This window comes from Hevea brasiliensis, chromosome 13 (assembly GCF_030052815.1).
Source record: "Hevea brasiliensis isolate MT/VB/25A 57/8 chromosome 13, ASM3005281v1, whole genome shotgun sequence".
Classification (NCBI taxonomy): domain Eukaryota; kingdom Viridiplantae; phylum Streptophyta; class Magnoliopsida; order Malpighiales; family Euphorbiaceae; genus Hevea; species Hevea brasiliensis.
In genome coordinates, this window is record NC_079505.1 from 85079997 (window position 1) to 85094814 (window position 14818).

Sequence of the window (14818 nt, forward strand, 5' to 3'; positions counted from 1 at the left end):
AGCAAAGAACTCAAGCTCGGACTTCCACTTAATAAACCAAATCGGGGTCCCAGCGAAGAACTCAAGCCGTGTCTACCCCAAAGGACTGGATCCCAGCGAAGATCTCAAGCTGTGTCTACCTGTCCTGTCCATAGCCAACAACACATCACACGCACGCCAACGCACGCACACTACTCTAAATTACCACAACAACATCTATGGCACTTTAACAATTATGAATGCAACATAAAACGTGCCTAGTGTTTAACTACATAAGTATATATTTATAAGTGATGCATGGGCATGCTTGAACATATAATAATATCGAAATTATAATTAAAATTAATATTTTACTCACAGACTCAACCGAAGTCACTGTGGCGGTTGGGTGGAGGAGGAAGGCTGTCTTGGCTCACCTGACAAATTTTATTATAATTATTTAATACAATTGACTCAATACAAACTAAGAAAAGACCAAATACGTCCTAAGTCGTGTCGAAAATCTGGCAGAGCCTCCCTTATACCTAGGACCTACCCAACCTACAAAAAGACTTAAAACACACTTCTATATCCACAAACCATATATCCACAACTCAATCACATCACACAGCCCCTCCTGGGCCCATCCAAACAGTTATCAATTTTAATATGTAAAATTACAGTTTAGTCAATATAATTGACTCTTTTTTGCAAAAACTATCTAAATAAGCTCTAAAAATTCTGAAACTTTGCCCCGCCGTCCTTAGCAATATTACTAAGCTAATGCAAAAATAATCATAATTTTCTGAGCTACCACGAATATTTTATAAATTTTTTAATCCCATTCAAGCACTAGAAAATTACGAAAAGCAAGGTTCGGGTTTACCTACGCCGATTCCGATTTCGGGAACGCGCTCAGGACATCTGACAATGGTGGGGTAGCCAAAATATTGATCCACTTCCAAGATTTTTTATGTAGCCGGTCTGTCTGGCCGAAAATTCACAGACTTGGGCAACCATCGAATTTCCGCGAATTGAAGGTACCTATACAAAGCCCACAACACAGAGGTTAGTATATAATTTTTACGAAGTTTTCTAAGCTCATTTAATGCCCAGAAAAAATACTACGAAGTTTCGTGGGACCCACTAAAAAATGGTGTCGAAAAATTTTGAAATTTATATTGCCACGAAGTTCTTGACAAGTGGAGCGCTCTGGTACTCTCGGTTTTCTCATGGGGTACACGGTTTGCGAGAAATCTAGCCCAAAAATCGAAATGGGCTAAAACTTCCTGGACAAAAATTGGGCAAACTGTTCGATGGATTTTGTTGTTCTTGGAATCTATGGAAAGCTCTTGAGGTGTAGATGGTGTTTGACACAAGACCCGGCCCAATCAGTGGCCGGATCGGCCGAATTTCGGTCAGGAAGGTGAGGCATCGCGCACGCGCAGGGGAGGAGTTCGCGCGCGTTTTCCGGTTGCCTGGGACGTCGGCCAGCCGTGGGGAGGCACTGGGGCGGGGCGCGGGCGAGGTGGGGAGGGCAGGGCGCGGCCTGGGGAGGAGGGAGGAGAGAGAAAATGGGAGATAGAGAGAGAGAGAGAGAAAGAGAGGTCGGAACGCGCGGGGAAGGGAAGAAGAAGAAGAAAAGAAAGGCCGGTGGTCCGGTTCGATTAGGTCGGTCCGATTCATGATACAAAATTTTAAATTTTTACTCTGCATTGGGACCGAAAACGAGGCTCAAAAATTCCGAAAAAATTTCAAAAAACTCAGAAAAATTTGTAGACTCCAAATGTATTTTTAGTTTTGCCACGTGGTCTTTAAATTAATTTTTAAAAATCATCAAAGTTTTATATTTTCGGGAAATCAAACCTGATTTCTAAAATCCGAAAAATTTCAAATAATTTCTTAAAATTTAAATAAAATTAAAATATTAATATTACTCACAAAATAATAAATTTAAAAATTTGGGGTGTTATAAAAATAGACTTTCCTTCTTAATTAGAAAATTGTATGTATTTTTGTATATGGATAATAATAATTTTAATTTATATATTTTTAATTTTAATATATAAAAATAAAATAATATTTTAAATTCATTATCAATTACTTTGTAATTTGTTTTTATTACTTTTTATATAAACTAAATTTTTTATCTTTTAATTTTTTTAATCAGGATTTTATAATAAAAATATAATAATATAATAAAAATATTAATTAAAAATATAAAATAATTTGAGTTTAATTAAATCATATAATCATTTTCATCACTTTAAAATATAAAAATTTTATATATTCTCTTAATATATTAAAAAATATAATATATTTAAATATTATCTTTATTTAGTAGTATTAATATTTATTTTAAAAATATAAAGATAATGCAAAAGAAAAAAAGAACACAAATTTATGTGTATGAACTATATAAATTTATAATTATATGAAATAAATATATGTTAATATATTATAACTTACCTAATAATAATGAATACTTATTATAATATTAAAAGTATAATCATTAAATAATTTGTAGCTCATACGTAATTGGAGAATTAGTAAGTTAATTATTAATGAAGCTACACACATAAGATTATAAAGTTATGCTAAGTTGCAATTAAATTACAAAATAAAATTTATTTAATTTTATTAATTTTCTCTATTTTTATTAATTAGTTATTTAATTACTTTAAATTATAATTAACTTATCAATTCCCCAGTTAATATTAAAAGCAAAAATATTGATAATTTATTAATTGTACTATGAAAATATTAATAAAATAATATAAAATTGAGAGATTAAAAGTATTGTTGCATTTTTAAAATAAATTATTAAAAACTAAGTAAAAATATGAAAATAATTATTAAAAACTAAAAATTGATATGAGAATGATATTAATAATGCTTTGGAAAGCAAGAATAAATGTAAGAAAGAATTATTATTTAATAAGAAATCATTATTAATTAACATATTAAGATCTTTAATAATTAGTAAATTAATTTTTTTTATAGAAAGTGTTATGGAGAAAATATTCCATATGGTAATATCAGAAAAAATGATATATATATATTATGCATGAATTATTATAATAGAATAAATATTAAAAATTTAAAACATTATGAAGGAATCTTAAAAAAATATAAAGTTAAAATGAATATTGATGAAATATTCAATCATTTAATTAAAAATTAATTTTTAAACAATGAAATAAGTAAATGTTATGTCAATATTTTGATAGCTCCAATTTAAATAGTAAAAAATATTGATAATTTGTGACAACATTTTAATTTGGATTGATTTAGTTAAGATAGTTTCAACATATATAACCTTAAATTTTGATTCGATAAATTTTCATGAGATTTTTTTTTTCTTTTTAAGAATTTCTCTTAAGCCATTAAGTTATAGATGTTCTAAATTTTTGAGATGAAATTTATATATGATAAGAGTGGCAGAATGTGTTAAAAAAAAAAAAAATTAGAGTTGGAAATCATGGTTGTTTATTTAAAAATAAATTATCAAAGAGCAAGTAAAAATATGGAAATAATTATTAAAAAATGAAAGTTGATATAACAATAGTATTAATAATGCTTTTCAAGTTAATAATAATAATTATATAGAAAAAATTATTATTTAATAAAAATAATTATATAATTAACATATTAATATCTTTAGTAATTAATAAATTAATCTTTTTATAGAAAATATCAAGTGACAATATTAGAAAAAAATATGCCATTTGACAACATAAAAAGAATGTTATTTAATATATATATTAATTTTAAGAATAATTTAAAAAATATAAATTATTTAATTTTTAGAGTAAAGAATATATAATAGAAAATTAAATAAATTTTATCATTTTAATCATATTAATTATATATTTTAAATTATATAAATATAATTGTGGGATGTAAAAAAATATCACACCGACATATTATTAAAGAGAAGAAAGACTAAGTCCTAATGCTGCTAACTATTTATAAAGATGAAAAATAAAAATTTATCTTTTAAATAATAAAATATAAAATGGCATAATAATTTTTTTTTGAAATTATTCCTATAGATTTTGGAGATGCTAACAAAAATTAACTATATATAATGTTTAATCAAACAATATTCATATGCAGTGGATTTCTTTTTTGTTTGCTGTAGCTCAATTAAGATTTGAATTTAAAATTTAAATAAATATTTTTTGTAAGATTATATTAATCAAATCCTGTGATGAACCAATAATTTCCTATGAAAAGAGGAAAAAAAAATATATAAAAGCCATGCCATAACGACTGGACATACAATATTAAATTAAATAATATTAAAATATTTGTTTATTCAATATTTCAGAAAATTAAAATTTAAATCATACTCTTTTTCTTTTTAAATTTTTTTTAAATTAATCTTTATTTTTTTAGAAAAATAAATAATTTTTTAGGAAAATGCAAACAAAAGGGTTAAAAAAAACAAATAAAGGATTTTTATTAAAAAAATTCCCAACAGGGATCAAACCGGAAGGCAAGAAGGATCTCCTTCCATGAAATAAAGCCCAAGCGTTCTGTTGTATAAAAAAACCAAAACGAGAAATAAAGCCCACGCTTCGCACCGGACGGTTTCATCATACCGGTGAATCATTAGGTCTTTTCAGCTTCCATAGTTGTATCTGAATTATAATATATCAAAAATTAGGGCACAGATTCTCTACTCTTCTCCCATGGCGACACCTCCTTTGCCCATGTTCACCATCTTCAATTCCACCTACCACCCACCTTCCCTCGCCCACGTTAAACAGGAACATCAATCCACTCCAACACCACCGCAATACCAATTGGCGCCACCACAATCTCAGGTCAAACAGGAACCACAAGAGTTCTCGGTTGTTGCTCTTCAGGTACCTGACCGACAGCAACCCAAACGGGATGAACCAAAGGGAGCACATTTTTTTAAATCAATTGACGAACTCTGCAATCTCTCTGCTGTCATTAACGAATTTTATCGAAGATTTCAGGAATTGCAAAACCATCTTGATTTCATCCAGAGCACTATGGATGCCGCACTCCCGCCAAGACCAATAGTCACTGCCAAACAAACGACAACAGAAACAGGCACAACAAGTTCTGCGCCAGCCAAGTCGGAGCTTTTAATTCTTTGCGAAATGATGTGTGGCAAAGACCTCCGTAGATATCTTACCTCACATCTAACCAATATCCGGAAGCTTAGAGCTGAAGTTCCTTCCGCCCTTAAATGCGCGCAGAATCCTGCCAAGCTAGTGCTGGATTGCATCGGGCGGTTTTATCTGCAGGGAAGCCGGGCCTACACCAAGAATTCTCCTATGATTCCTGGGAGAAAAGCTAGCATTTTAGTTTTGGAATTCTTTTTGCAAATAATTGACAATGGCATTGAGTTTGACTCCGCCGTGAAGCAGGAAGCGGAGCAGGCTGCGCTGGCTTGGAGAAAGAGGCTTATAGCTGAGGGTGGTCTGGGGAAAGCCAGCGACATTGATTCCAGGGGTTTGCTTCTTCTCGTTGGTTGTTATGGGATCCCAAAGGCTTTTACCAATGAGGATGTTTGGGATTTGGTTCGGATGAGTAATTCAAAGCAGATCGCGGATGTCCTTCGAAGATCCCAAGTCCTTGTTGCCAGGGTCTCAGGTACGTCTCATGCATTATTTTCAAGTATGTGTTGATGTCTGTTACACTGTTTTTCCTTGAGTTTATCGTGCGCTAATTTCAACTTAGAAATCCCAAACTATAGTTGATTACGTTTCTTCATGTTGCTATTGTGTTGTTGATCCTTGAAATTTGATTGTTTAATGGTGATAATAGAATACGGGAACAAGCTTGTCTAAGAATGTGAAGTAAATACAAAGATACCATGTCAAGTAGAAAGCATATGGCACTGGCACACACAGAAAGAGGCAAGAAGTAGCTCCTAGAGAACATTGGATGTATCCACCTCTTTCTCCTTTTAGATACCTAATAGGTTTGTGTTGGTTGGGAAGGATGTAATAGTAATTAAAATATCATGGGTAGATGCCAGGGACACCTGATAACTTTCGAAGTTTGTTGGGGGCAGATTACGTAAATGCATGTTCAACGTCAGCACCTAACATTGCAAATGCTTTGTTCAGGCACGTGGCATACTCCACTTTCATTTTTCTTCAGTGATTAATAAATCTCTCTTTTTGTTGAAGCAGACACTAAATTTAGCATGGAGCATCATTGGTGTCTTTCTAAATTATGTTGTCTCCATCCTCCACAGTTTATGCTCCCAAGTTATAAATGTTTTTCTGACGACTAAACAGTAAGAGATCTGCTTTATGGACAGATATGGGCCAGACATTTTATTGAGGTTGTCGGTTGCTTAAATGGACTCTTAAATTTGGCTGAAAATAATTTCTCTAAGCATATCTTAAGTCATAAGATTCCTTAAGGGTTGGAATTCTGTGGATATTATTTAACAATGAATTTATGTCTCCATGGGCAGTCAAGAAAGATTTTTTAATGCCTGCTCTTGAGTTAGTAGAAAGTGTGTCTCTATGAAAACAATTACATGAAACAATGGATCATAGACACTATTAGCGTTAGGTTGTCTTTTTTATTTAGTTGCTGTCTGGACTGTAAGAGGATTTAATGAGTGTTGTCTGTGGAAAGTTCCAGGAGAATTTGTTTATTAGGCATTATGTCTGCAAGTTTAGGCAGAGACATAAGAATTCTCTTGTACATATTTTTTCTTCATTTTCCTTCTTGTTCTGAAATATTTTTGATATCCACGTCATCATGTTCTATGATTCTATCCTTAATATTCCTTACTGTTAATCTCCATTTTCTACAAGTTGGCTTCTTATGTGGTTCAATGCCCATAAAATTGGTTATAGGTCCTGTTGTTTGCTGGACAGCTTAGGAATTTATACAGTTTCAACAAGCAGAAACTGTTTTATACATGCTATTTGGAACACTAAATCTGCAAATCAATGTGGAATCAAGAACGGTAGTTGTATTTGGTTCTTTGAGTTGTCTACTATACAGTAACTGGATTTTTTCTGAGGGCAACATGAGGAGCAATAACCTATTAGGTGTTTGGTTGGGAATGCTCCAGAAACAAAAAGATCTAAATGGCTCAAGGAGGAAAGGGTATGTGACAAATGTATAGACTAATGTTTTGTTATCTACCTAACTGAGGAGAAGTTTAACTTCCAGTATGCGGGAATCTGTATCTTTCCCACTGTTACTATGCTCTACTAGTCATGCATCCAGTGCGCTATGTGGTTAGCGGCCTTGGCGGTAATTGTGGGGACTTGAGGATATGCTCTTACTTTTTGTTACTTAACTGGCACTCTCTTTGTGGTTTACAGTGTTCATTGGTTTGTTTTTTGGAAGTATGTGATCTTATTTCTCCAACTATGAGCATTGTCCACCGCGATTCTTGACCTTTGCTCTATCATCTTTGATTTTCCAGATATTCTAGAGAGAATGATGAACAATGGAATGAAAATTGAAGCTGTTGATGTGGCTTATACTTTTGGGATTGAGGATAAGTTTCCTCCTCAGAAGCTTCTGACTTCTTTCCTGCGAGATACTAAAGAAGCATCAAAGAGGAGAAAGAGGGAAGCAAATAATTCACCTATCTTACTGGTATGGGCTAACTTGCACTTTAATTCAAAATGTATTACCATTGTCTTTGTTGTGTTAATAGTGCAATCTTGTAATGACCTTTCATAGAAAGAAGCAAATGAGAAGCAGTTGGCTGCTCTGAAATCAGTAACAAAGCTACTTGAAGACCGCAAGCTTGATCCAGTAAAGGTTCTTCCTGGATGGCAACTTAGGGAAATGAGAGACAAGCTAGAGAAAGAAATTGCTGACCTCAGTAAAAGGATAGAAGATAAGGTGGCATTAAAAAGAAAAGCAGATGGGAATGAGTTCTCAAAGAAGAGTCAAGAAACAAAACGTCCACGATTTGCAGGTTCACCCCTGATATCCTCTCCAGGCATTGGGTTGCTCGAACAAAGGGCTGCTGGTCATGTGGATGGCAGTGGCTTGTACAATGCTTCCCTGCGAATGAACTTGTTGGATGGTGGATTTTCTGGTCATGTCAACAATCCTTCTGTTGCTGGATCTGTGTTGTATGGATCTGGTGTGGTATCTTTGCCTGAACATGTCCGTGGCACAGTGGCAGGAGGTGGGACTGTAATGCATGGTGCTGGAGTGGGTCTCTCAGCTGCATATAGTATTCCATCCACCAGTTCATTTGCTGGAGTTCACAGGGAGATGCTTGTTGATAGGACCGGGCAAATATTGGCTAGCAATGGTGCAGCATATGGATGGCCTGGTGTTGGGGATGCTGCCTTTATTGATGGGTCTCGGGGGCAGAGCTTTATTCATCAACCAGCATCTGGTTTGTTTGGGCCATCATCATCAATAGAAGGTTTTGTGGGTGTATCAAATTCTCCACCTATTGGTGCTGCTAATAGGAGCTCAACGTCTGATCTATATCGATTTGCTGATGCTGTTAAGTGAGTACAGCAGTGGTACTCAGCAAGGCTAGCCCAATACAACCTGTTGATTCTGATGCTGACTCCCATTGCCTTGTTTGATTTGTAAAGTAAATATAGTTAATTTTCTGGAATGGAGAAAATAGCAGAAGCATGAGTTGATTTTCATTGTACAAGGTGCTGCTCTGCATGTTAAACTTATCTGCCAATGCATTGGGTCGTATGGCAAACACAATCCACTTAAGATATTTTACCTAGTGTGGAGAAAATGCATCGGTAAGATCTACTGTATTCTTTCAAGTCTTTGTGCAATGAGAAGTTGATGCGAGTAGTCTTTCATTGCTAATATTATGCAAGTAATGATGCAAGATGCAAAAGTTGCAAAACACAATAGATTCTGATTAGTCAGAAAGGTCTTATGGAGGAAAAAGCTTGCAAGTGGTCTAATACTGAACTAATTAGGACTGGGATTGGCTTAACTCAACTTCTGTTCAAAAAATGGAGGGAAAAATGTACTCTTGGATTTCTTACTTTTTATTCTGGAGATGACTGTTATACATATTTAGCAAACTATTGAAATCTATGCTCTCCCTAGGGTTGTTCGAGACTTGTGTCAGGCTGCTGTGCCCCGAGTTTGAAGATGGATCTGGAAATACAGGGCGTCAAAACCTAGCCTATCTTACATGCACTTTTCCCATTGGCAAATTTTCAGGTTTCTAAGCCTCTCTCTTCCTCTAATGTTGCATGGCCTGCCTTAAAAACTTACCGCCTGGCCCGCCTTGCCGTACCTTAAGCAATAAGGCTACTGTAAAATTCTTATATATATATATATATATATATATAATTTAACTCTAAAAATTTTAAATCCTAAATTTTTAAACTCTAAAGCCTAAGTCTTAAATCTAAATTCAAATCTTAAGATGGGACATTTTCAGACAGGCCATTTAGCATTTTTCTTCCTAAAAACTACCCGACCTCTCTTTGCAAACTACCTAAACTAACTCTTTCTGTGTAAACTATTCAAATTCTCTCCCTGCATTCTCTCCTTTCTCTTTTTTGTGTGCAAACTACGCAAACTATCTCATTCTCGCCTTAATCTGCAAATAGGACAAAAACAATAAATTTCTCCAATTATGTTCTGACCCAAACAACTCAAAATTTACCAAATCCAAATGACACAAGCAACCCAAAACTTCATTCAATCAAAACAATACATACAACTCAAATCTTCATCGATCAATAGATTGAGAGAGAGTTTATTCATCTAATTCACAATAAACTTTTATCTCTCTCAGTAGGACGGTGGAGGCTGTGATGGCCTAGCATTGTAACGGCAACTGTACGTAACCAACTCACAAGTCATCATCTTCCCTAGAGCTTCAAACCATGTTTACATTCTCCAAGGCCAGTAGTTTCCCATCTTCATTTGCGTTTCTCTAATTCAATGGCAAATAAGGAATTGGGATTTAAATCCCCTTTCTCTTTGTTGTCTTTTAATTTCCTTTTATAACTTTTTATGCCCTGACGTTCTTTGAATGTGTGTGAATTATACACTCAAAACCCTAATTAACAAAAAGGCTTAATACGTCTGAAAATAAATGTTTAAGGGCTTAATAAAAAAAAAAAAAAAACTTGCAAGAGGGCTTAATAGTAAAAATGTGTAAAGTTGAGGGGCTTAAAAAAGAGTTTTTCCTATAGTATGATGCAAAGAAAGAAAGATGGCCAACACATCATCACAAACCTGTATTATTTAGTTTTTACCTATTACACATTTGAACTAAATTTCAAACCTATTAGACACTTGAACTAAAAAAAAAAACTTAAACATTTAGGCATAAATTTACATAGTCAACACTGTGCGTAATCTCACACTAGGAGAAAAGAGTGAAGAGGCTTTTTGTTGTCAGACGTGGCACTTGCAAGTAATACGCCTTATAAAGCGTGCAAACTTTCATGTTCTCTCTCCAATAACATGAAACCAACAAATGAAAGAGCAAAAATATCCATTCTTATGATTATTTCTTCCTTTTTATACTCATTTCTTCATCCAGAGGCAAGCATTTGAGTTCATAGTGATACACACACACACACACACACACAGATGGAGGAAAGGTCAAAGACGAAGCTACTCATATCTATTCCGAATGTGCTTCATATATATATATATACCAAAACAGTAAAAACTTGACATACTTAATGTTTATGCTGCACCAATACCCTTACCCTTTGTTCTTTGAATCTTCTTCATATAAAACTCCAGTTTTTTATCCTCTAATATGTATCCATTAGCTCTGCATATTGACCAGGACAGGATGATATGTAGGCCAACAATCTACCAACACGAAACTGATCTTCTAAATGGGGATCAATCTTTCGATCTTTTTAGCATTCCTAAGTTTCCTTTGGACATGGTTGCTCTTCATAGCAACAATTTTCTTCTTCTTGCCAATGTCAATGCCATAATGCTGAAAATACCATTGCTTAAATGAAGTTGCATCCACTTCAACAATGTGCATCCATTTAATTTCCTTCTTGGTAAGCCTCCTGCGGATGGCTCTGGTCTTCTTAGGCCCAGATCAAGAGGTAAAAATTACTTTTTCTTATATGACTCCACAAATTTGTAGCATTAGAACACCTTTGGCCTTTACAGTGACATTGTCTATGGAATGAGTTCCCTCAGTTAAGACAAAATATGGGAAGTTCTGCAAAGATATAGTGAGTAATCTTGTGAATGTTATTTGTTAATAACTAACAAAGTGGTTTGGTGTTATATATATATATGTATAATTGAAATTGTGGCATATAGTAAGTAAGCTCATTAAAAAAAAAAAAGAGCAGCCTTCAATTCATAAAAATTGATTGCTGAATGATTATAATGACTGATTTTATGCATGCCTCACAATCATAGATTTAATTTTCTTACTTGAAACATCTTATTATAATATCAGTGGAGTTCTTTTTATTTTTTATCTATTAATTCTTGAAAAGACATAAAGTTGTATAGGAACTTTTGCATGTTCTGATACTATAAACACTTGCAAGGGTCGTTTCCTAGTTTTGAGAATGGAGTGGCCTCCCCCATAATGTAGAAGTCCTTTTGCTGCCTTCCCTCGTGTCCCAAATACTAAAGTAAGGCTTGAGTCGTGATTTACTTCTTTTGTTTTTAAATAATTTTGCAACACAATTCTTCAACTATCTTCTTAACTATCCTTAGAAGCACTTGAGAGATTCGGATGTAAGCAAAAAGGAAGGTCCGTGGTTTGTAAGCAACTTCACAATAAATTAGTAAATGATTGATCTTTTGTCCTTTCTTTCACAAATCACATAATAAACCTACTCGCCTAGAAGAATCTTCCCTTCTTCAGATTACATAAAATCAAAACTAAGTGAAAGGATGCACAAAAGAGAAAACTCGTTGCACTGGCTTTTGGTAAAGGGAAGCCTTCAAAGAGAGGTTTTCCTTATGGTTATTATTCCGCGAGAAGCAAGTCTGGGATCAAAAGTCAAGAAAGACAAGGATAATATGGGGGGTAACTTTGTTTTTTAATAGAGCACAATGAGCAAAAATTGGGCCCACTTTTAATTTTTTTGACAAGTTAGTGTGCGTGTAAAACACGCATTAAGTTTATGCAAATTTATGTTCAAGTGATACTTTTTTTTTTTAGTTAAGCTGTGAGATAGGCAAAAAAAAACAAAAAAAAAAAAAATTCAGGCATCTATTAAGCTAGAGCTAAATAGTACAGGTGTCTGGCCAAAGAAATATCATGTTTCACGGTTTATCTTAACATGCCATATATAAGAAACAGAAAAATTGTAAAAGAGTTCAAGCTCATATTTGTCGAAAAAACTAACAAGGTTTCGCCTCAGTTTTTTCCATCCTCATGAAATGAGAGAGGGAGACGCTAACATTTTGTACGGAGGAAGATGAAGTTCAAGGCAGCAGTTCTCCTACTAGCCCTTGAGCTCATTTTAGGATTAATCTTGGCTGGCTGTTGCCATGGTGCTCTACAGGTAGGGTTTTACAGAGGCAAATGCAGATTTGCAGATGTTGAGGCTATAGTGGCTGGCGTTATCACTGCTCAGTTCTTAAGGGACCCTACAATTGTGGCCGCACTCTTACGCTTGCAGTTCCATGATTGCTTTGTTAACGTAAGTTCACATTTCCATTACATTAAAAAAAAAAAAGTTTATATTTCCATTCTATGCATTTTGTCAAAAGATTAAAAAAAAACAACCTTTAAATGCGTTTACTCATAACAATTGAAGGCTAACCATTCATCAACCAGGATGCAAGACCCATGTAGCATGAAGCATGGGTGGTGTATTGGTTGGTAAGCAAGATTTGTGTGCACTTACTTCACTTCTCTCAAGTACAAGCTTATGTGTTTTGTTTAATCATTTTAAGAGGTTGGTGGCAGTTGTTAATATGCATGAGCTCATTTTATAGAAATTCTAACAATAATAAAATAATAAATATACTCTAATAACAGTATTTCTTTTTCTCCAATAAAATTGTTAAATGTACTGACCATTTGTTTGTGGAAAAAGGGGTGTGATGCATCCATACTTATAGATGGAATCAATAGTGAGAAAACAGTACCACCAAATCTGAGTGTTAGGGGATATGACATTATCGACCAAGCAAAGGCTGCTGTGGAGAACGCTTGCCCTGGCGTTGTATCTTGTGCTGATCTCATTGCAATAGCTACTAGAGATGCTGTTTTCTTGGTATCCCCTCTTTCTGTGAGCATAAGATCTAGAATTTACATCATCTAGAATCAGTAGTGATCGAATGATATGCGTTAATTTAATCACAGAGTGGCGGAGGAAGATACGAAGTTGAAACAGGAAGAAGGGATGGTTTAGTTTCCATAGCTCAAAATGTAAGTATCCTAGGGCCTAAAATATCAGCTCCCGAGGCCATTGCAGGATTTGCTGATAAAGGGCTTAATGCTACAGACATGGTGCTTCTTCTAGGTACTAAAAAAATTTCCCACTAATCCAAGCACTGCATTTCTTACATTCCAATCCCATTTATGTAATTGGTGGTATATAGGTGCCCATTCTGTTGGAGTTACTCATTGTTCTCTGATCAAAGACCGTGTCTACAATTTTCAAGGCACTGGCAGTCCTGATCCAGCCATGGATCCTTTCCTAGTTAATATCCTGAGATCAAGGTGTCCTCAGATTTCCCCTGTAGACAACACAGTTAATCTAGATCAAAATCCATCTAGTTCCTTCTTCTTGGACGTTTCATACTATCGAAATATAATGCTGCACAGAGGCATTCTCCAAATTGACCAACAGCTGGGAATGGACCCATTGACTACGCCCATAGTGAGAAATCTAGCTGGGGAATTTGATTTCCCTACCAGGTTTGGTGCTGCCATGGTTAAAATGGGAGCTATAGGAGTTCTTACTGGCACACAAGGAGAGATTAGGAGATCATGTAGAGCTACTAATTAATGGATCATGATCTACTTATTTTTAGTATTGACACTTCTTGTATAATAAGCCTTTAGTTAAAACTTTTATAAAATCTAATTGTAAAAGTAAAAAGTTTAATCATATATATACATATATGCTTTTCTCCCTCATAGAATTCCTTGACATGGCACAAACATGAAAGGATTCTCAAGTCAAGAATAAGGCTTCTTTAATAAAATCATTTATTTCGACGGCCCTCAAAAAATTATCAAGGACCTCTTACCTCCCTTCAAGGCATAAACACGACTGTCATTCAATATGATCGAGACATTGTCGTGAATACAAGATTTTGTGCATAAAACTAGTTAATATTCTCTTTGAAGTTCGATCCACATATCACTTTATTATTTCTCCTATCACATAATCTTGGGAAGATGGTAACTGTATACTAACCCCTTGTAATGATGATTTCTCATCGTTTCATAATTTGTTGTATGGTAATGCTAGAATAGTAATTTTAGGTTGTAAAGTGATGAAATAGTGATTTTAAATTGTAGAATGATAACTTCTTAACTATGATTTTATCATAAATTTTTAAACTACAAAATTAGTGATTTTAGATGATTTAAAATTTTTACATTTCAATTTTGTACTTATAGAATTTATCAAATTTCAATTATACACTAATTTTTTTATTTAGAGATGTTATTTATCCCTCATCTGTAGTCTTTTCTTTCAATAAAAAATCTTTGCCTCTCGTGTGCTAGCCCTCTATCGCCTCTCACATAACAAGTTTTTATATTTCTTGCCGTCAATATATATATATATATATATATATATATAATTTTATACTTTAAAGTTTTTAATAATAGATATGCAGTTTATAATATTACTAGATTAATTAAAAATATATTTTAAATCAACTTTTCATCTACAAATTTTATTAATAATTTTAAATA

At 33.8% G+C, this 14818-nt stretch overlaps 2 protein-coding genes across 2 annotated transcripts; both read left to right on the forward strand.

Moving 5' to 3' along the window:
* The first annotated feature begins 4460 nt into the window (after positions 1-4460).
* Positions 4461-8778, forward strand: LOC110655822 (protein FRIGIDA). The gene is made up of 3 exons (XM_021812281.2): positions 4461-5592; positions 7400-7575; positions 7663-8778. Exons 1-3 carry the CDS (start codon positions 4656-4658, stop codon positions 8455-8457), a joined length of 1908 nt encoding a protein of 635 aa, XP_021667973.2. The 5' UTR covers positions 4461-4655; the 3' UTR covers positions 8458-8778.
* Positions 8779-12103: 3325 nt separating this feature from the next.
* On the forward strand, positions 12104-14024 carry LOC110655778 (peroxidase 60). Its single transcript, XM_021812233.2, has 4 exons — positions 12104-12581; positions 12981-13160; positions 13250-13409; positions 13489-14024. The coding sequence occupies exons 1-4, from the start codon at positions 12357-12359 to the stop codon at positions 13896-13898; spliced, it is 975 nt and encodes a 324-aa protein (XP_021667925.2). The 5' UTR covers positions 12104-12356; the 3' UTR covers positions 13899-14024.
* Positions 14025-14818: the final 794 nt, after the last annotated feature.

Excerpts from the sequence above, each read along its gene's own strand:
- LOC110655822 (XM_021812281.2), top strand. The coding sequence starts at position 4,656 with ATGGCGACACCTCCTTTGCCCATGTTCACCATCTTCAATTCCACCTAC. Across the intron at positions 5,593-7,399 it reads CCTTGTTGCCAGGGTCTCAG|ATATTCTAGAGAGAATGATG; the intron begins GTACGTCTCATG and ends TTGATTTTCCAG. Across the intron at positions 7,576-7,662 it reads ATAATTCACCTATCTTACTG|AAAGAAGCAAATGAGAAGCA; the intron begins GTATGGGCTAAC and ends GACCTTTCATAG.
- LOC110655778 (XM_021812233.2), top strand. The coding sequence starts at position 12,357 with ATGAAGTTCAAGGCAGCAGTTCTCCTACTAGCCCTTGAGCTCATTTTA. Across the intron at positions 13,161-13,249 it reads CTAGAGATGCTGTTTTCTTG|AGTGGCGGAGGAAGATACGA; the intron begins GTATCCCCTCTT and ends ATTTAATCACAG. Across the intron at positions 13,410-13,488 it reads AGACATGGTGCTTCTTCTAG|GTGCCCATTCTGTTGGAGTT; the intron begins GTACTAAAAAAA and ends GGTGGTATATAG.